At 42.6% G+C, this 22430-nt stretch overlaps 1 protein-coding gene and 1 non-coding gene across 3 annotated transcripts in view; both read left to right on the top strand.

The window, feature by feature from the left end:
• The first annotated feature begins 2787 nt into the window (after positions 1–2787).
• trnav-uac lies at positions 2788–2860 on the top strand. The gene has a single exon. It is a non-coding gene; the product is annotated as a tRNA-Val (tRNA).
• A 2240-nt stretch (positions 2861–5100) lies between these two features.
• slco2b1 (solute carrier organic anion transporter family, member 2B1) overlaps positions 5101–22430 on the top strand; it is a 29168-nt gene continuing 11838 nt past the window's right edge. The window contains exons 1-8 of one of the 2 annotated variants that reach the window (XM_024266444.2): positions 5101–5443; positions 6227–6320; positions 6476–6613; positions 7537–7699; positions 7768–7992; positions 13464–13562; positions 18002–18132; positions 20287–20368. In XM_024266444.2, the coding sequence (XP_024122212.1) occupies positions 6252–6320; positions 6476–6613; positions 7537–7699; positions 7768–7992; positions 13464–13562; positions 18002–18132; positions 20287–20368 (907 nt within the window). In that variant the 5' untranslated portion in view covers positions 5101–5443; positions 6227–6251. Of the gene's footprint in view, positions 5444–6226; positions 6321–6475; positions 6614–7536; positions 7700–7764; positions 7993–13463; positions 13563–18001; positions 18133–20286; positions 20369–22430 lie in introns of both variants that reach the window. The other variant, XM_024266443.2, reaches the window with a different exon arrangement.

The following is a 22430-nucleotide window of genomic DNA, read 5'->3' as shown; positions in this document are numbered from 1 at the left end:
TCACTGTGTTTTTGACCCACTCCTGTTTATACATCCTCCTGCCTTGCCTCTGTGATTTTGACCTTTGCCTGCCCTTTGACGCCGACTATGTCTTGCCCTTGCTCTGTTAAATTAAACCGTCTGCACATGGATCCAAACGTCTCAGCCTCTGCATTACAGGTGTGTTTTGGATTTTTGCCCGCGTGCGATTGAGTTGATATAAAGGATGCAAAACTCTGGTTGGCATTTACATCATTTGGATTCAATTTATGAGGTCCTCTCTAAGAGCGATATTTTAATTTTAAAATATTTTATTGCATGCATTCAATTCTGGCTCTCCTTCACATACTTTGTATCTTCTAACAAAACTTCAAAAGGTTTCAGAAGATGACAAGAGGTTATAGTTTAACTTTTATGAACTGTTGGCATTCATGCAGGATCTGGTTCAGAACCCTCGTTTGTAAACATCTAAGCAAGTTCCTTCCAAATGAAGATTTGAGCTTAATCCTCCAAATACATTAAATTGTTAATTTTCTACAAATTTTGCATACACAATGGTGTGTGCCTGAATATACAGTAGATTTTTTGGTACAAATTGCTTGATTGTCTCAAAAATTAAAAGTGTTGAGGAGCGTGAAGGTTTAAGCTCAAGTTAAGATCAGTTTGTTGTTGTATTTAACCAATTAGGTCATTTCAAATGACAGATAATGTAATTTTGAATCAGAAATGCTACAGCTAAAGCTCTAAAGCAGGGGTCAGCAGCCTTTATGACATGAAGCTCTTATTTCAATTTCACTCCCTAACAACTGTCCTATCACCAACTATAACGCACACTTTTGTTGTTGATCACCTTTCGGCATATCCTGTTAGGGGTCACCACAGGATTGATATGCCGGATGCCCATCCCTCAAGCAGGCTACCTCTCCACACTGCAACAACTCTTTCTCCTGGGGACCGACGTAGTGAGCGTGATCAATCCAGCCCCTTAAGCCTGGCAACCGGCTGGCGATCTGCCCAGGCCCCGCCTTTCCCCAACAATAGCACAACAGGCTCCAGCAACCCTGCGATCCCAAAAGGGATGCTGCGGGTTAGGAAAATGGATGGAAGTTCGGGATGAGAACACTTGGACTGTCGTACATCATTTTATGATCGAGTCACTGAACATGTCACATATCAAAAGCTGAGTCCCGGATTGGTTAATGCAACAGGATGACCTCACCAATGTTCGGATATCTGAATTTACGCTGACATCGTGCCAGATCAACACACCGCACATGTCGTTTAAACCGTACCCCAGGACCTCAGATCGCATCATTACTAAGGATGTGTGTTGGTGAGAGTCTGGTGATGCGATACATATCCCGATACATGTCATGATACAATATGTATATTTTTAAAGAATAGACCAGAGACAATTTTTAGAGTATTTTAAAAGAGTATGACTTCAGAATAACTTGTTTAAATGCTAATACGCCTTTCACAAGAATACATTTGCATAATAGATAATTTATCAAATTAATCCATCCATCTTCTTCCGCTCATCCGGGACCGGGTCGTGGGGGCAGCAGTCTAAGCAAAGATACCCAGACTTCCCAGGCCAGCTGAAAGATGTAGTCTCTCCAGGGTGTCCTGGGTCTTCCCGGAGCCTCCGCCCAGTTGGGACATGCTCGGAATACCTCCACTGAAAGGCATCCAGGAGGGATCCTCAACTGTGTCCTCTTGATTCTGAGGAGCAGCGGCTCTATTCTAAGCTCTCTTCTGGTGAGCTTCTAACCCTATTGCTAACAGAGCGTTCAGCCAACCTCCAGAGAAAACTCATTTGAGCCGCTTGTGGTCAAGACCTCGTTCTTTGGGTCATTATCCAGAGCTGATGACTATTAGAGTTGTGCACCGATTGGGTTTTATTTGGTTCTGGTGATAAGGAGGATCTTTGGTTTTGGTTCCTAATCGGTAACAATTTATGTGTTTCAGTAATAAAAAACAATGCCTCCATCTTCCCAAATCAACAAATTTTCAATCCCAAGTCATCACATATTGATGCATGGTTAAGATGTGCGCGTCAGAAATTGACGTTCTGGGTGTTGACGCTTTTTAACGTGCTGCGATTTTGGTGACATTTGTTGAAAGCCTGTTTGGGAAACCCACAAGTTTTCCGAGCTGACTTGAGATGGACCTCTTCCTTTCTCTTAGGTTTTGTTGAGTTGGGGATATGTGGTTCAAAGTTTTTTTATGCCTGGTTTGTGTTGGAGTGGATGAAGTGAATCAAACAAAAAGTATCTGTGTGTATGGGGGTTTCCTGTAGATTTCTGTTTGCACTTGTCCAATCATTAGGTAAAATGTATTTCAACTTTTTCTTTATGTAAAAGGTGTATCAATATTTAGACATAGTCTAAGACATAGTTTCTAAGTCGAACTCTTCAAAAACATTGGCTTTGGTCTTGAGACATAACAGCATATGTATTGTGTAGTGACATGTGTAATATGTATCACATCCCCAGACTCTCCAGCCAATAAATAGCCCTATTTTTAATTGAATGATTGAGTTTCTGCCACCAATCCTGGTCTCCTGCTCATTGGGTTCTACACTTGATAGAAGACATTACAAAAACTCATAAAGAACCAAAGAGGTGACAAAACAAAGTAGATGACCTGACAATGAAGAACTTTAAAAAACAGACACTTAAACACATTGAGAGTAATGAACTAAAATTAAGACAGATGAGAAGAATCAGTCTAAACCTACTGAGACTGACAAGGAAAACAGAACATGACAGAAACCAGAGAAACATCACAAAAATCCACATGGTAGGTTCCATCGTGTAGCGGTTATCACGTCTGCGTTACACGCTGAAGGTCTTGGGTTCGAGCCCCAGTGGAACCATCGACATGCTGAATGTTCACAGAACCCCTCCCCAAATGACCAGGCCTGTGCTAGTGTTTCTGTTCTGGCCAACTGTTATCCAAAAAATTTCCGATTCCAGGTGGATCACCTCTGCTCCCGTTCTTGGGTGTGGACCTCACCTCAGGCTTGTCGTGGCTGTGGACCTTGCCGCTAACCCTAACCCTAACCCTTAGTTCTATCTGAATAAACACTATTTAAATATGTAATGGTAGAGTTAGAAAAGCTAATTCTTCTTTAACAGTCCTGGTCACCTGCCCGTCCTGAGAGAGGATCTCTCCTTCATGTGGACATTCCTGAGGTTTCTTCTCTTTTCCTGAATCAGTTTTTTTTGTTTGTTTTTTCTCACGGAGAAAGACAGTATAAGGGCAGGGATGTACAGTTTAGTTTAGTTTAGTTTAGTTTAGTTTAGCAACCACCTATCGTTTGTATTTTAAGACTGACTTTCTGCTTTTGAAGCCCAATGAGGCAATTGTTTTGTGATATTGGGCTACATTGTGCGACAGTAGCTCAGGTGGTAGAGCGGGTCGGCCAATGATCGAAGGATAGGCGGTTCGATTCCAGCTCCCGCCAGCCAAGTGTCGTTGTGTCCTTGGGCAAGGCACTTAACCCAACTTGCCTCCAGTGTGGCTCCACTGGTGTGTGAATGCGTATGAATGTTCCGGTGATGGTCAGAGGGACCGTAGGCGCGTACTGGCAGCCACGCCTCTGTCAGCCTGCCCCAGGGCAGCTGTGGCTACAGTAGTAGCCTACTATCACCAAGTATGAATGAGGTGTGAATGAATAATGGATACACAATGTAAGCGCTTTGAGCGTCTGGAAAAGTGCCGATAAATCTAATCCATTATTATTATTATTATTACATAAATACAATTGAATTGAACACAGCTGCATTGAACCTGAACTGTTTCTTGGTTTTGCCTTTATTTTGTTGTTTCTCCGGGTCACCTGTTCCCAAGTAATGCTATGTGTTTGGGCATCTGGGATCTGCCCTTTTCAGGAGGGGTACTGTGAGGATTCAGCATGCAGATTTTTATGATGTTTCTTTGATTTTTGTCATGTTCTGTTTTTTTTGGAAGGTTCAGGTTGATCATTTACAGCTGTCTGTGATTTGTGTTAAGGACTTTCAGCGTGGGCTGCACGGTGACGCAGTGGTTAGCGCTCTCGCCTCACAGCGAGAAGGCCCCGGTTCGACTCCCGGCTGGGACCTTTCTGTGTGGAGTTTGCATGTTCTCCCCGTGCATGCGTGGGTTTTCACCGGGGACTCCGGCTTCCTCCCACCGTCCAAAAACATGCTTCATAGGTTAATTGGTGACTCTGAATTGCCCCTAGGTGTGAATGTGAGAGTGAATGGGTGTGTGATTGAGGCCCTGAGACAGACTGGAGACCTGTCCAGGGTGAACCCCGCCTTCGCCCATCAGCAGCCGGGCTAGGCTCCGGCACCCCCACGACCCCAAAAGGGGCAAAGCGGACAAGAAGATGGATGGATGGACTTTCAGTGTATAAAAGAATCTGTTTTTTCAGTTCTTCATTGTCAGGTCATCTGCTCTGTTCTGTCACCTTTTTTGCTTCTCCATGATTTTAATCATGTTTATATGTTTCAGTTTCTACCACCAAGCCTGGCCTGCATTTATTGACACTCTCATTCACACACAGATACTCTGTCTTGCTGATCTTCATTTACTATGAATGCTGGTCAGTTTAGTATTGACCTGAAATGTGTTTTCTGACATGAAATGAAACCATCATTCTGCTTCTTCAAGTGTCCTTTGGCTCCATCTGTTGGTCGGTTCAGTCTCGTTATTTATGAAGTTTGTGTTTTATGGACCTTATACTCATTGAGTTGTTCTTAAAAATAATAACACAATTTCTTGAAAAAATTCGTACCAAGTTAATTTTTAATTTGTTTAAAAATTTTTATGAAACTTTTTTTTAGTTAAAAATGTTTGAAGTGAAGGATTTTTGAGAAAAGAGTTCAGACTAAAAAATTAGAGTGAGAAGGATTTAATGTGAGAAAGAGTCAAAGCTTCACACGAGAAACCAACTGTGAGTCCCTCAGTTCAGATACTTGGCATTCCATGTCATATTTGCTTCTTGTTATTTTGAACCTTTGGAAACAGATTTCATGCCTGTTGAACTTCTTTCTATTGTTTTTTCCCTCCGCTCAACTGTCAGGGTCAAATTCCAGGAGCTCCTCCCTCCTCTCTGCCTGTCTCTGCAGGTCGAGTCAGTCCGTCAGCAGCTGGAGTGAGTTCAGAACAGAAACCGCTGAGTGGAGGAGTCTGAGGATTGAGACCACGCCGTATTCACAGTGAGTCTGATTTGTTCTTCAGAACTGCTCTGATTGGGGAGAGCTGCAGCCCCCACGCTCAGCAGGAAACATAGATTGTATGCAGAGCAGCAGGACATGAAGCAGCTGCCTGCAGTCAGACCTCAGCTCTGTCTCTGTGAGTCTGGATTCAGTCCAGCTCTGATTTCACACTGAAGCTTCATCGACGCTGGAACCCTCTGACCCCCCCTGCAGACAGACTGACGGACGGCCCAGTGGTCAGAGCGACACGAAAGGTGAGGCCTTTCTTTACAACCTACTTTTTGTTGCTTTTTTTTGAATCTTTTAGAAATCAAGAAACACCAGAAATGTAAAGAGGTTGAACCACGCTGTGGACACGTGTGATGACAGATCTGTTGTCATAGCAACTAGGGGTTACTCCTTCCCTTCTGAGCTGTTGAGTTACAGCTCTCTGTCAGGTTATCTTCATTTCTGAAACCTTCACGGTTCTTCAGTTCAGCTTCATTTATTCTGCATCTGATTCATCTCAGTTGAGACAGAAGACGCCTGTGGGCTTCTCTGAACCTCCATCTCAGGAGTACATAGGAGTGAAACAGAAACATCAGAGGATTCTGCTCTGAGCTGAAAGGAAACCAGAGCAGATCCGGGCCATGAAGAGTCTGGATCAGGCCAGATCTGAGGCCCGAACCTCACAACCACATGATAACTCGTGATATCTGCACTGGAGGATGTAGTGAGTGGGGGGTGTCAGAAGGGCTGAAGTAATTTTAAATTTCACAGTCTAAACTGAATTAGCTTACTTAGTCAGACAGCTGAGGTATGTCCTCATCAGAGGGGGAGAGGACAAGATGAGCTGATAAGCAGCTTCCTGTCAGCTGACTCCTCCTTCCTGCTCGCCGTTTCTCCTTGTTTTTCGGCATCATCCTCCTTCAATTAAAGTAGTTCATAGTTTGTCAACCCAGGGCGAAAATGTGCTTCCAGATCTTTGCTGGGGGGGGTCAGCAGTCCACAGCCCTGTGAGGACCAGGACTCCTTACAGTGTATTTGTATTTGAACAGGTCCGTGTGGGGTGAAGGCTCAAGGATGCGGGACACCGGCACCACCTCTCCAGGAGCCCAAGCTCGGCCCCGGAGCCCCTTCAACAGGATCAAGGTCTGCAGTTTAAAAGAAAATCATCCTCATCACCCAGCTCAGACTGCCATCAACGCTTCTAACTCTTCTAAAAGCTGCCTCCTTCCACCTGAAGGTCAGTTGTCTTGTCCCGTCCCTGTTTTTTTAATGTATCCTCCCTCCGTCTACCCCCCCAGGTCTTCGTGCTCTGCCACAGTCTGCTGCAGCTGTCGCAGCTGCTGGTTTCAGGCTACATGAAGAGCTCCATCTCCACCATTGAGAGGCGCTATGGTCTGTCCAGCAAAAAGTCAGGGCTCCTGGCCTCTTTCAACGAGGTCAGTCGGGTCAGAGTGACCAAGATGTTAATGTACTGACACCCTGGTGGTCAAACTTTCAAGGGAATTTACAAAACTTTACTATTTTTTTTTTTAATTTTTTTAAGTTGAGCACTGGACAAAACATTACATTTTTTAAACCCTTTAACACTGAAGCTCCAGTGTTTATGTTCTTTGATTTACTGTTACTTTTCAAACGTTAACATGATAATCCCAGATTCTAAATCTCCTTTTCTCTAGCTTTTCTCTGCTGAAGATGCTAGTCCTGATAGCTGAAGATGCTGAAATTGATAGCTAAAAACACTGAAGCTGAAAACGCTGAGGCTGATAGCTCAAAACGCTAAAGCTGATAGCCAGCTAAAAAATTAGCTAAACGCCAAACTAGTCTAAAAAAAAAAAACAAAAAAAAACTTAGGTTTGCCAAAACAGCTAGCATGTAGCTGAAATATAAACTAAACTTCAAAATAGCCTAAAGAAATCTTAGTAAATGCCAAAATACTCCAAAAAGCTAGCAGAATGCCAATTTTTTAAACCTTAAAACTGTAACTTGATAACATAATTATGAATAATAAAAAGTCAGGAATTTTATTCCAGAATAAATCAAATTAAACCTTAAATAACTTTCATTTTACTTTCCACATGTTCTGGAGAGTCTTTGCATGTTATTCTGATGCAGGTTGATTACATAGTCTAAAGCAATGCATTGCAGTCTGTATTCACCATTCTAGAGAGCATCTATGCACATTTGTTTTTTCCAGAGACTTCTGGGTAATTTCTAGGACAATGGATTTGTGAATTGTAGACAGCACTACTAAAATAGTGAACGCCCAATATAAAGCACTAAGTAGTGAAGGAGTTCAGACCTAAGAATGAAGGTCGGACATTTCTATCCCATCCAATCACAGCCATGATGGTGTTTGCAGGTGGGAAACACAGTCCTCATCGTCTTCGTCAGCTTCTTTGGGAGCCGCGTCCACCGACCTCGCTACATTGGGGGAGGAGCTTTGCTGGCATGCTTGGCCTCGCTGCTTATAGCATCACCACACTTCCTGAATGACGTGTACAGCTACACAGACCACATCCACGGTCAGAGTGCACACAAGCTTCACCCAACCCTCTGCCACGCCTGTGCTTAACTCTTTTTTTCCCAGCAGCCCCAGGGGAAAATAGCTCAGGCCTGTGTCAAGCTGCAGGCCCCCTGGCCATCTCATCCTCCAACCAGATGTGCCAGTCTCAGGCCAACTCCTCGCATTCGATGGTGTACCCCATGCTGCTTCTGGGCCAGCTACTGCTCGGCATTGGTGCTGTCCCAATCCAGCCCTTTGGCATCTCCTACATCGATGACTTTGCCAGCAAGAAGAACTCTCCACTCTACCTCGGTAGGATTTCTTATGCTTCACCTTTATGACATTTTCCTTCATTTTTTTCTGTCATAAAGAGATTTCGCTCATAAAATCCCCCTGCAAATGTGAATGTCAGCCATCGGATCTGTAGGCCTGCCTCACCAGTCTGCTCCAATTCTCACATGACACTTTATGTTCAAAGACCATCTCATTCTTTGATTTGCATGAGTGCATATGAAAATATGGTTTCAGTTGTTTCAGAATTCTCTGTTGGCTCAGATGCAGATCCACAGTGAGTCAGTCAGAAGATATCCATAGAAACAGACAAATGTAACGAGAACAGAAAACAAAGCTGGACCCGGAAAGGCTCGTTCTGATTGTTTGGTCAAAGTCAATAAAACCAAACCGTTTGAGAAAGGATGAGAACAAAGGTAAACACGAATAGAATTGAATAAAACAAACCTGCGGAGATCATCAAAACACCACATATTCCAAAGTGTGGCGGTGTCTGCAGCTCCCCCTAGAGGACGAGTCTAATCCGGACAACACATGTCACACAGCTAGGAGTGTGATAACTGATAGTTATTTTAAAGCACCATGGAGAGTGATGTGAGCACAAAAACCAAAACAGACACACAAATGTGTGGCAACCAAGCTGATGGATGAAACACAACACACAGCTGATTAAAAGACAACACACAGCAGACTCTGGTGTAACGCGGAAAGATAAGATGATCTGCACAGTGAACACACTGCTAGAAATGCCTGTGAGTCTTGCAGGATGAACTTCACAAAACAAACAACAGATTCAAATTTGACATTTGACATTCACTGTATAAGATAACTGGACCAAGTGACCCATGGAAGACAGCTTACTTCCAGCTCCAACCAAATAAAGTCAGTTCAGTCACTATTTTGTGATACAGACTTCACCATGTTGTAATGAGGAATTATCAGTAAGCAGTGACTGGTCCAAGTCAGTCTGAGTCACTGTTTCCATGGCAACCACTCTCACCAGTCAGAAGTGAGCTGATTGGATCCCCTACAGCTTATAAGTGGGGCTAGAAAAATCTGTCAATCAAATGTTTTCAAGTTGGATGTGAGACAACACAAGGTCAGTTTATAACTTTAACAACCTGAACCACAGAAACATATCAAAGAAGAAAAACGATGATCAAGAAAATGTTAAAAAATAAAAGTATCAGAGCCAGAGTGGTTATTCTGACCAATAGAATGACTGAGTAACAACTATTTCTTTCTCTACAGTCTATAGAGATTCTTGGAACCAGTTGGTACTCTTGTTTAGAACGGGAAGGGGTCACTCAGTCCAGTTCTCATATATAGTCAGGCTTTAGAACCAAAATCCAACTGAACCGGCATTTCTTGATTGACCAGTGTTGGTTCAGTCATGTACTCAGAAATGGCCACAATGGACCTATCCCAATAACATTTTCCAACGTTTTGCCCATTTTTGAACAGATAGGGATTAATTATGTCATATTCCTTCAAAATGCTGACAAAGATGAAAAACTAGCTCTAAAAGAGGTCAATCTCATTCTGACAGGTCATGTAACCACAGTATTTCTTCATCTGTCATTTGTACAGTTCATGCCTGAATGTAACCTCTACACACAATCGGCCCTAAACCAAAGAAGATTATTCTGCTGCGTCAAGCTAAGGCCTGAAAACACACACGCCTCTGATGCTATTTCTGACCGAAATGAGATTTCTACCGAACACTTCCTGTTGTTGATGGTTGCAGCAGATTTTATGACATCCTGTCTGCCTCTTTGAGGTCTGCCGTGCTGATGACCTACTGAGGCTGCTGAAACAACAGCTGTAATGACAGCTTTGCAAGGAGGAATGTTTTCCATCAGAGTTACCGGCTGAATGTTGTTTGCTCTGTTTTATAACAACTATAAAGGATTGAGGAGGAAGTCCTCACAGAGCAGTCAGGAACAGGAGTCAAACATGCACGTCCCTCTGCAGTAAAAAACGCTTCCTGAGTTCAGATGTGCTCATTTTTTTGGGACTATTTTTTTTTTCAAACTTCAGGGCAGATCTTCCAGTTAGATCCTCCCTCACTTGCCGATTTCAACACATCTGAGCATGTGAGAATCAGCAGAAACAACAACCGGGCCAAAGAACAGTTGGATGTTTTCCTCAGTGGAAAGCTTTTCCACAAACAATCCGACATTTGAACTTCTTTGTGTTCACTGTTACTTATTTCCCTCATTTGTCCTTTTAAAGTTCCCTTATGGTTTTTTTTAATTAAAAAAACATTCCCAAAAGTCTTTAATTATGATTACGATGTTTTTAATCAAAATCCCACAACCTAACTTAAAAGCCATTTCTCATGTGGATCTGAAGCCTCTGTTTCCAAAATCTCCTCTGAGGGGGCATGGCTTTTGGAGTTGAGCTGATCAGACCCGCCCCTGATCCCCCCTGTCTGATTATGATAGCTCTGTGTCTCGTTAGCGTGAATCTTCACCCCTGCTACATAAAAGCGTCAAGCAATGTCCAGCCGTATCGTATAATTTATAATCTCCAGAACATGGAGGAGAATTCAGGAGACTGGTGGTTATTCTGGGAGAGCTGGACAGGGCCGTAGAAGGTCCTCAACCCCTCAGCAGGACCCATACCTGCTCCTTTGTGCAAGGAGGAACAGGCTGAGCACTGCTCGTGCCCTACAGAATGACCTCCAGAGGGCCACTGGTGTGAATGTCTCTACCCAAACAATCAGGAACAGACTTCATGAAGGTGGCCTGAGGGCCCCACGTCCTGTAGTGGGCCCTGTGCTCACTGCCCAGCACCGTGGAGCTCCACTGGCATTTGCTCAAGAACACCAGAATTGGCAAGTCCACCACTGGCGCCCTGTACTTTTCACAGACGAGAGCAGGTTCACCCTGAGCACCTGTGATAGACGTGAAAGAGTCTGGAGAAGACAAGGAGAACGTTATGCTGCCTGCAACGTGGTTCAACATGACAGGTTTGGTGGTGGGTCAGTGATGGTCTGGGGAGGCATATCCATGGAGGGACGCACAGACCTCTACTGCCTAGGAAATGGTGCTCTGACTGCCATAAGGTATCCAGATGAAATCCTTGAACCCATTGTCAGACCCTACGCTGGTGCAGTAGGTCCTGGTTTCCTCCTAATGCACGACAATGCCCGGCCTCACGTGTCAAGAGTATGCAGGCAGTACCTGGAGGATGAAGGAATTGAAACAATTGAATGGCCTTCACCATCCCCTGACTTAAACCCAATAGAACATCTCTGGGACATTATGTTTGGGTCCATTAGGTGCCGCCAGGTTTCTCCTCAGACTGTACAACAGCTCAGGGATGCCCTCACACAGATCTGGGAGGAAATGCCAGAAGACACCATCCGTCGTCTCATTAGGAGCATGCCGCCACGTTGTCAAGCATGTATACAAGCTGGTGGGGGCCACACAAGATACTGAAAGGAATTTGAGTTGCAGAAATGAAGTTTTGGAAAAAATGGACTAGCCTGCCACATCTTCATTTCACTCTGATTTTATGGTGTCTACACAATTGAGCCTCTGTGGGCTGAAAACTTTTATTTCCATTAAAAGACTTGGCATCCTTTTGTTCCTGAGACACTGCCCTGTCGTTATTTGTATAGATATCTAGCTTCATATTGAGACCCTGGACAGGTCTCCAGTCTGTCTCAGGGCCTCAATCACACCCATCCACCCTCACATTCACACCTAGGGGCAATTTAGAGTCACCAATGAACCTATGATGCATGTTTTTGGACGGTGGGAGGAAGCCGGAGTCCCCGGTGAAAACCCACGCATGCACGGGGAGAACATGCAAACTCCACACGGAACGGTCCCACCCAGGGTTTGGACCGGGCCTTCTCGCTGTGAGGCAAGAGCGCTAACCACTGCGCCACCGTGCAGCCATAGTTTCTAAAATGTAATCCAAAATAATAATAATAATAAAGTTGTAGTTTCATTTGAAAATGTGGTAAAGGGTGTTTTTTTTTTTTTTTTTTTTTTTTTACGTAGTACTTGGAGGTGTTTTTAATAGGGAAAGGACTTTGTTACTAAACTTTATCAGTCATTCATGCCATGAAACTTCATCAATCTCCCTCACTTCTGGTCTTGGGTGACAATCATTTACAAGCTCAGTTATATAGATTTTAGCACATAGACAAAATCAAAAATCACTGATATTTAGAAGCTGTTCATTTGACAGCAATGCATTACCTGTAGCAGTAGAAGGTGCAATTGTTGCACAATTTTCAGAATAATCTTAATAGATAATGATTAATAAATATACCACAAGATAGATCATTTTCTGAGCCATAATTGATAAAAAAATCATTTAAAAAATGGAAGAGCTAGCCCGATAATTGAGGTTTATTTCTACCTGCCTTCCACTGAAACATTAGCGTTCTGCTGCCATGACTCAATGCATAGTAATGGCTGCTGCACGCGCACGTCTCTGTCTATAGCAGCGAATAGGAGAGGGCCAATCCAGTCAAATATATAAATGGCCATCACACACCTGGATGCGTGAATCTTGTTCTCTGCATTTGGCACATCCCTTTGGGGGAGTGGTGAGCTCCAGACTCAGCCACACTCTTTTAATGGCTCAACCCCCAATCCAACCCCTTAATGCTGAGAGTCACAGGGAGACACTGGGTCCCATTTTTTGAGTCATTGGTATGATTGATCCCAGACTTATAGCCTTCCAGTCCCAGTGCGGACACTCCACCACAAGGCCACTGAACTGGTTTCAGCTTCTGGCTTCAGACAGTAGTCAGAAACTGCTGTTGTCGCTGGTCCAGTCTCGGCTGGTCCGTGGGTGCTAACAGAACTCAACGGTAAACCGTTGTACTTGAACAGGGCTGGAAGCCTTTTTAATTTTGAATTCAACACAAGCTGTCCATACAGCTCAAATGTCTGCAATCTTGCCTTCAGGCTAAGCCGCTAACATAGGGTTAGCCTAGCGCTCACATCTTATCAAAGCCAAACCACAACACGTCCACCTGGAAGACAGCTGTTTGTGTCTGCAGTGAACCTGAGGGAACAAACACATCAGGGCAGGTTCTTCCTCATTCTTTCAGATGAACTTATGAATCATTTGGCCAAGTTCAAAGTCCTCAACCAGCATGCTTAAGAGGGCAGGGCAAAACACACTATAGCACCCTTCTAAGCAAACAAACCGTTAGCCTGGCTCCTTGTGTTCGTATAAGCAATAACAGAGGAAGCTATCTGTTATGTAAAACCCTTGCCTTTCATGATGGCTGTGATAAGACATGTCTGCTATCCAAATACTGAACATTGGATAGATAAAGAAGAACTGATTTTCCTGCTTACATCTAGATGATAAAGCCCACCTGTGAAGACCAGCCCGAGTCTCCTCCACCATCACACTGAGCGCCGGTTCTTCACAGATCTGTGTGCTCCATCATTTTTGGACTAAATGTAGTGTTACAATGCTTAGATGGTATTAATATCTGAACCTTTCATCTTCAGCAATTCTTCTGGCTGTGACCTCCATCGGCCCGGCCTTTGGCTTTGTCACCGGATCTTTTATGCTCCGCTTCTACGTGGACTTTGACAAGCTGTCAGAAGGTAAGGAGACATTCTATTGGATCTTCTTCATTCCTGCTGAGTTCAATCACTATTTCCCAAAGAACATGCAGAGTTCCGGCAGGTTCCCTTTTACAGGATGTACAGAGGTGTGAGACAACTGACTGTAAAGTAGGAGCTGGACATAAGTGTTAAGATCCTCTGTAGGAAATTGATTGCCTCCATTCCTCATGAAATCAGGCCAGAGCCTTCGCCATCACTTCCTGATACGTCTATCGCCATATTGCAACCGACAGCAATTAGTCTGAGTCGGTCTGAGTCATGTTTTAGAGCAGGGGTGGCCAACCCTGGTCCTCAAGAGCCTCAACCCTGCCTGTTTTCCAGCTCTCCCTGGACTGATTGATGCTGACAATTGAAATCAGGTGTGTTCAGTCAATCAGGATGTGGAATCATTTACGTCAACTAATCAGCAGGAAGCTGGTCAGGGAGAACTAGAAAACAGGCAGGGTTGAGGCTCCTGAGGACCAGGGTTGGCCACCCCTGTTTTAGAGGAAGTACTGTCAACCAATCATGAGTGAGCTTGTTCCAGCTTGTTTGAAGGCCACACCCCTCCCACTGAAAGTGAGCACCGGAGAATCTGTCAATCAAATGTACGAGGCGGGGCCAGCGGGCACCACATGCTTATACTGAAGTATCTGATTTGTCAGTTTATAACTTGAATAACTGGCGATAAAGAAAAAATAAATAATTTATCAGAGCAAGAATGGCTGAGAAATAAAATGACTGAGAACTGATTGTCCATTTCTCAATGGAGGTCTATGGGACTTTGGGCTTCTTGCCACCAGCGGGTACTTCCTGTTTAGAACACCAGAAGCGAGGGGTTGATCAGTCCAGTTCCTACTTACACAGTCAATGTGTGAGAGAATAACTGGTCAGTCATCCAGCTCTGCAGTTCAGGAAGATACAGAAGTCTCTAAGAGTCCCTGCTACATCAGGGAGGTTGTTGGTAGTTTTTTTTTAGTTCTCCATTCCTAAAGTCAGCTTCAGGGTACAGTTCTAAGCATCCAAAAACTGGACACATGAGTGAGTCGTACCCCAACAGCTCAGACAGTAAGGTCGAACTCTTGAGGGCACATAGACTTCATGAAGGCAAGAAGGTCTCAGCATTCAAGATATTAACTTCAGTGACACATGATGTCTAGAAAACCTGCTGAAAATACACACCCAGAGAAGGTCCACAGGTTTGGAGTTTTACTACTTGAAGACCACCTGCTACATCAGGGTCCTCCAGATTATTGTCTAATGAAGTCACTGACACTCATGAGCTGAGGCCAGCCGTCACAGCTGAGACTGGTGTAAAAGCTGCGGTGATTCAGCTCCATGGGAAATTTCTTCAGGCAGGTTCTCCAGTTTTTTTCCCAGACATGTCCAAACAAAAGCTTTACCTGAGGGCGTGTTTGGAATGTGAGTAGGTGTGAGAGTCAGGAAACCAGATCAGTAAATGAGCAGTTCTCGAAGATGACTGAATGTTTATGTAAAACACTGGATCCACTCGTTGTTGATAAAAATATTTGGCCAATACTAGAATTCCAGCATGTGTCTTTGAGGCTCCTGTGAAGTGATTTACTCTGGAAATTTTCAAACTTTTTGGCAGCTTCTAGTGATCCTAAAACAGAGGAAAGCATCTCAGCCATTAAATGAGGTCAGAAAATATAAACTGATCACTTCAATTAAGAGCTCCGAGGTCACCAACTTTCTGCATCAGCTGCATCCAACCATATCAATAAATACTGCAGAGGGTGGATGCTGCATTGGGAAGTACCTCTAGCAAATCTTACTGAGTGTTGAGCCCTTTGTTTTCCCTGCTTTGGTTTAACTTGATGCCGTGTCAGATCCTCTTGGTTCAGCTTTTTGTCTTAAAGTACCTGGTTTGGCATGATCTTTATCTTCATTTAGAGACCCACTCTGTGCTTTTGGCATCCTTAGCATACGCTGGGTGGGTCACAAGCTGAGGACAAGCTTACTCTATTCCAACAGTCTCACCCACAACTCGGAGGTAAATTCCCAATGAGCTACTGCCGCTCTGCAGAAACTATGTCCTAGAAAAACGACATAATCATGGTTAAAAGAACACTGAGAAAACTTTGAAAATGGATCAAAAGATGTTCTCAGTGAGACTTTAATGTAAATAACATGTCACAGTTTAACACAAGGACCAGAACCTGGATCAAATGTTTGTCTGGAGACTTGAACTCAGACCAAGTTTGCAGTCTTTGAGTTTGTGCTGAAGGAATGAACTGGTTGGTGACAGATTGGGATCAAGCATCCCAGAATGGCTTTTGCTTCAGGATTTTTAAGCTTCTCACAGTAAATTTCAGCGTAAACAGCCTTGTGGAAATGAATTTGAATTTCTACTGCTGATGAGTAACAGTGAGGTTTGTTCTGTTGGAGCAGATTCTGGTTCCTCTGGTCATGCAGGTCCCACCTGCTGTCATCTTTAGCTTTTGTTAATGCTGACTCATCAAACAGTTGCTCTTAAGGTAGCATATAATTATTTCAGTCATTCTTTAGTCTATTATGGTCACAGAGAAGCCGAGAAAGGTCAAAGAGAGTTTAAAATCGATTTAAAAAATAGTGAGCAGTACTGAAGTTTTGATCCAGATTCCAGCTCAGACGAGGAAAATGAAGATGTTAATGGATCTATTGGTCTGCTAGTGGATGCATCAGAATTGGTGAAGGGAAACCTCGGCCTGCCTGTTGCTGCATCACAAATCCAAGTTTTTTCAAACTGCTAGTTTTCGTCTGCTCTCGATCCATCAAATCTTGAATAGAGAAAAATTAATAAACACCATTTATTCTTAATTTATTTTAATATGCCGTCCATCACCAGAAAGATGCTACAAAAACATGTTGAAACCACCATTTCGATTGGAGTGGGTCTTTAAGCTGGAGGTTCAAGCGGACAGACAGGAATGCTCCCGCAGAACATCCACAGGGTTTCTGGTTAAGGTGGCCTCACATGAGGCGGGTCCATGCACGCAATGCTCTCACAGTATCAGGGCAAGACGTTTTCCAGTCACAGGTGTTAGAAATCGCCTGTTCTGCAACCACAGTGTCATTTCAAGAATCACAAACAGCTCCAGGATGAAGAGAGAATTGGGCTGGCATCCAAAATAAGCTAATCACAGTATCACAACACCACCGCAGAAGGTCTGCTCATACATGCTCATCCTCGTCAGTTTCTGTTTAGCTATAAATAAAAGTCTTTCAACAGATGAAGTGTTCCTCTGGAGGGATTTTTTGATGCACTTCTGTGGGCTGAAACTAGAACATAACATGAAATTCCAGTTCAACATTGTTTTCATTATTACTACCTAAATCTCCTCGTTGTGTTGTCGAAAATAATTTTGTTCCTGTGTCACTAATGTCCAGTGTTTAGAGGATCAGAGCATCTCATTTTGAGTCTGTGGAGGAAAGTCAGAAGATCATCCTGAAACACAACTTCATCATCTGCAAAAATGATGACTTCCAGCATCATCTCAGTGTTCTGTTCTCAATCATCTCTGAGGATCATCTTTGTCCATCAGTTTGTGTCTGTTAATCTTCCCCATGACTCATCTTCCAGGATCTAATTCCTTTTCCCTCCAAGTAATGAATTAAGAGGAACAAGAAAATTCTAACTCCTGACAACATGAAGAGGATTTTGTATATCTGTGTGTGGAGCAAAATTCTGGACTAATTTAGAGCTGGAACTAAAGAAGAGCCAAAATATGCATACACTTAAAATGTGTTATCAAATAGAATGGACAAATTATAAGAATATTTATAATTTGGGCAAAACTAATGGAAAACAAATAGCAAATAACCATCAACACATTATTCTTATAGTTTTGAAGCAACTATTGTATGTAGAGGATGATGGTCATTCATATGGGATCTGATCGTGTAATATCATAAAAATGTGATTTTGTGAATGAATTATGCTGTTCTTTAAACTTGTTGGAAATAAATAAATGAACAAACTTCAGGCTCAGATGTGAAGATATGCCTTACAGAAGATTTTATGAAGACATCTTTGACCCTGATGGTTCGGCCGCTCTTGTCCATGATGTAACTCGTATTTCAGCGCCAATATTTCCTTTTGTCATGTGCAGACGCTGAGATTTCTGATCTCACAACATAACTAGCTTTCTTAATCTGAGCTGGATCTCCAAATGTTAAAATATAAACAACCTCTTGATTCTTGTCCTTCTGAAAACGTTCCTCTTTCGTGGATCTTCTTAAGACTCTTTAAGAACTAAGGTTCTCAATGAAGTTCTGTCCAGATACCAGGACTCTCAAAAGAATCCCTCCAGACTGATTCCAGTTCTGTTTGATTGTTGTTCTGGTTCTATTCAAGGCGGCAGCAGTTTCTCAAAAACCCAAACTCAAACATCTGGTTGAAGCACAAGTCTTATGAAAGGATCGTGTTTTCTTTCCAGATCAAATTGAGTTAACCCCTAAAGACCTGCGCTGGGTGGGGGCCTGGTGGCTCGGCTTCCTGGTGGCCTCCTGCCTCCTCTTCATCACTGCATTACCATATCTCTTCTTCCCCAGAGAAATGGAGAAAGAGGTGAGTCTGATGGTTTACTGTGAATATTCTGTTAGAGTTTTTACAGTTGGAACATCTGGAGTTTTAATGGTTAAACACCACAGGTCTCAAAGATTCTGTCCAAAAGTGACAACAACACAGTTCTGTCCAATTTCTGGTTTTGTGTGTCCATGTCACTGTCAGTTTCTTACATCAGCAAGTAGCTGGCGAGCTCTTTCGGACCTGGGTAGTGTTTACTATGCTTGCCCACAGGACGGATAGCTGCCGTGGGTACCAGCATAGTGAGCCCAATCGCTCCAGCTGATGGGCTTATGATGCTTTTCTGATCTTCATCGAGACAATAATAAAAAGATCCCCTAGTTTTTACCGGAACACGGAGTGCACGGGTTCCCTAACCCAGTACCCTTACCGGCACCAGTCCAATACTGGAACGTAGAGTGCACCGGTACCGTTACCGGAACGTGGAGAGCAGCAGTACCCTAACCCAGTACTGGTTTGCATCCAGTGCCATGACTGGGCCTGGTTCGAGTCATGTTCTGCATCTGGTACCAGGTGAGGTTTGGTATCGCATCTGGTCCGGTACCAGGCTAGGTTTAAAGTACGGCCACATTTTAGGGCAGGCGTCAAGCAGTAAATTTGACACGCTTTTGTTCAAATAAAATATTTTAAAAATGTAAAAGAGTAACTGTAAGGGAAAAAGTAATCAAGAAGTAAAGTAAAAAAAAGTAAATGAACTTTATTCAACACCTTCACAAACAGCTGAAGGACGGTATGACTCATTCAATGAGGATCCTAACAACAGTTGCTGTAATTCTCCATCAATCCTTTGTAGTTTATCAAACTCATACTGATACATTTGGACTTCATTTTCAGCTTTATTTATTCCAGAAAATCAATTTATTTTTAGTAACCAGAATTAAATCTACATTCAGTTATAATCCACTGGATCATAAAGCAGATTTTCTATTTTTGAACAAATTCAAGGTTTTAAAGTGTTCCTCTGACTTCATAATCTCTGATTTAGTTTTGTTGGTCTTTATCATGAATGTGTGATGCACCATCAAAATAGTAAAAGAAAAAGTTTATTTTTTATTTTTTTTATCATTGATGACTTTGAACTTCCAACTGCATCTGCTGCATTGACATGATCCTGTAATATAGGATGTCTTTTATTTTGAAAGGAAGTCATGCAAAGTTATGTCAAAACTTATAAAGCTATTTTCTTTTCATGTTTATGTTTTATTTATGAAAAAAACACACAATAGTTCATTTAAATGTATCGTGTCAGCATCAAAAACATAAACATAAATCAGTATCTTATTTTCCTAAAGGGTGAGTGAAGACTTTGTGGCTCTTATTGGGTTTGGTTGGTGAGAAATCAACCCGAATGACTAAGTATTGAAGGTTGTGGATCCCTGAGTTTGGGCAAAGTCAGAGTCTGGATCAGAATGAAGGTCTAGATCAAGGTCTCAGTTTGGCTCTGCACTTAGATCTGAGTCTAGGTCTCAGTCAGGGATAAAGGTCTGTAACAAGGTTTGGGTCTGAATTGCTTGGAGCAGTCTGTGATCTGTGTCAGGGTTTCATGTGGATCTTCTTGTGATCACTAAAGAAATATCCAGATGTGACTCATAGGAACATTTTGTTCTTTACTGCGCTGAGTTGAAAACAGAAAATGAAAGTTGGAGGTCTTGAGGAGCTGTTGAGCAACAGGGTGGTCTGAGTCAGGCACAAAACCTTCGCTGTACTAACTTTACGAGAATCAGCATGAATGTGAGGAATGTCTCTGATAACCGACGGATAAACAAACTCTGAGAAGTAGCACTGAGCTCGGGTCCTCACATGAGGCTCCCTACACTTTCTCTTCTGACTTAAAGTTGAAAGGTAGCAAAATAATTTATAACTCTCTCTCAAACCTGCTAAGTCTTTCAGCTCCTCTCTGTCACAGTGAGCTTCTCTCATGGTCTCTCAGGAATTGTTTCTGCAATTGAAACCAAGAATTAAGACCTATGTCCACTTCTCTTGCCAGAATCCTCTGATCCAGACAGGAGCCACGGAAAGTCTGAGATAGAAGCTCTTCTCCTCTGGGTTGCATACTTCCTGATGAAGAAGCTGCAGAGCTTTCAGGTTCTCCTGTCTGCATTCTCCTCCTGAAGTTCTGTCTCCATCTCTGTGCAGGACAGCGGCGATGCAGAGCCTGAACCGGAGAAACATGAACAGAATCCGCAGCAGGAACAGTCCCTGCTTCAGTTCCTCAAAAGTAAGATCTTACCTTTCTGATTTCTGTTCATTCTGTCTGATCTACAGGCTGTGTTAGCTTCTGCTGGAATGATTTCTAAAGGCTCCTCCTGCAGGAGAGCAGCTCAGCAGAATTCTACTGTGAGGCCTTCACCATAATGACAACTTCACCTCCTCAAAGGTCAAATTTCTCTGGACGCTTCATGAAACTGATCAAACTGCTCTGGTTGGATTGTTGGAATATAAATTGATTAGTTAATTAAGTTGATTAATCATTACACCACTACATAACTGTGTTTTAAGCAAAAAAAACACTTTCCAGGAAGAAATATGTCAGATTTCTCTCGTGCTCTGGATCACAGGATGGCGCCTCGTATCAGTTGTGCAGCATGTAGGAAGCAGCATTTGGGACTCTTGTTAATAATGTTGAGATTGAACAACTCTAGGCTGATCCTTCTAAATGTCAGAATAACTCAGTGAACTGGATGTATCTGCAATGTTCATCTAATAGAGTTTAAAGGGTAAAAACATCATGGTGGTCGTGATGCTGCACTTTGATTCAAGGTCAAAGGTCGCTGCATTTTCAGATTTGTGACACTTAAGGTGAAAGTAACATTTCTCTGGATGCACAAGAGTTTTTACAAAATATTTTTTTTTCAAACTTGAGCAAGAAATTGTGGGGATTTCATAAAAGGGTGTAACTTGAGAGTTTTAGAAAAGTATTGAGTTCAACGTACCATTGTTGTGCATGTGGTAAGTATAAAGTGAGGATAATGGAAGTTACACTCGCTTATGACACACAGATGATGCTGTCATAGACGGGAGCCAACACGGATCACATAAATACAAAAGACACTGCACAACAACAAAAGCTTAAGCACGACGTCAAAAGCCACAACACAACGACAAAATCCACAACACCAGGACAAAAACCTACGACACAATTACAAAAGCAAAGCACGACAACAAAAGCAACAACATAATTCCAAAAGCAGCAACACAACGGCAAAAGCCCAAAACATTATAACAAAAGCCGAAGCAATGAGATAACCCCACAACACAATAACAAAAGCTGAACAACAATGACAAAAGCCCAAAACACGATAACAAATGCCGAAGCACGACGACAAAAGCCACAACACAATGACAAAATCCACAACACAACGACAAAACCCTACAACACGATTACAACACGATTACAAAAGCGAAGCACGACAACAAAAGCAACAACATAATTCCAAAAGTAGCAACACAACGACAAAAGCCCAAAACATAATAACAAAAGCCTAAGCACGATGAGAAAACCCCACAACACAATAACAAAAGCTGAACAACAATGACAAAACCTTAAAACATGATAACAACAGCCAAAGCACAATGACAAAAGCCTACAACACAATAACAAACGCTGAAGAACAATGACAAAAGCCCACACCACTTTAAAAAAAAAGCCGAAGCACGACGACAAAAGCCACAACATGATAACAAAAGCCAAAACACAATGACAAAAGCCCACAACATGATAACAAAAGGCCAAAGCACGACACAAAAGCCAACAGCACGACAACAAACCTCAAACACGGCGACAAAAGCCACAACACAATATCAAAAGCCGAAGCACGATGACAAAAGCACCCAACATGATAAGAAAATGACGACAAAAACCACAAAACAACGACAAAAGCCAAAACACGAGGACAAAAGCCACAACACAACATCAAAAGCCAACGCACGACGACAAAAGCCACAAAACAATAAAAAATGCCCCAAAACAACGACAAAAGCCGAAGCACAACAACAAAAGCCAGAACTAGGGCTGGGCGATATGGGAATTTTCATATTGCGATATCGCTTTTTTCATTTTGTGCGATAACGATATTAAAAACGATATCAATCAAATAATCAAATAATCAAAGTAATCTTTATGGCAGAGATTTACGACTTCAGATTTTTACACCTTAACTTTGCCCCCCCCCATTAAATCTTAGTTAGTTCATATTAAACTTTCATTATTTTTTGTATTAACTGTAGTATTGAAACTAACTGTGAGGAACATTTAAATATTTCTAATAAATATTGTACAT

This window comes from Oryzias melastigma, linkage group LG14, assembly GCF_002922805.2.
Source record: "Oryzias melastigma strain HK-1 linkage group LG14, ASM292280v2, whole genome shotgun sequence".
Classification (NCBI taxonomy): Eukaryota; Metazoa; Chordata; class Actinopteri; order Beloniformes; family Adrianichthyidae; genus Oryzias; species Oryzias melastigma.
Note: the sequence above shows the minus strand (reverse complement) of the source record. Positions and strands in the feature narration are given on the sequence as shown.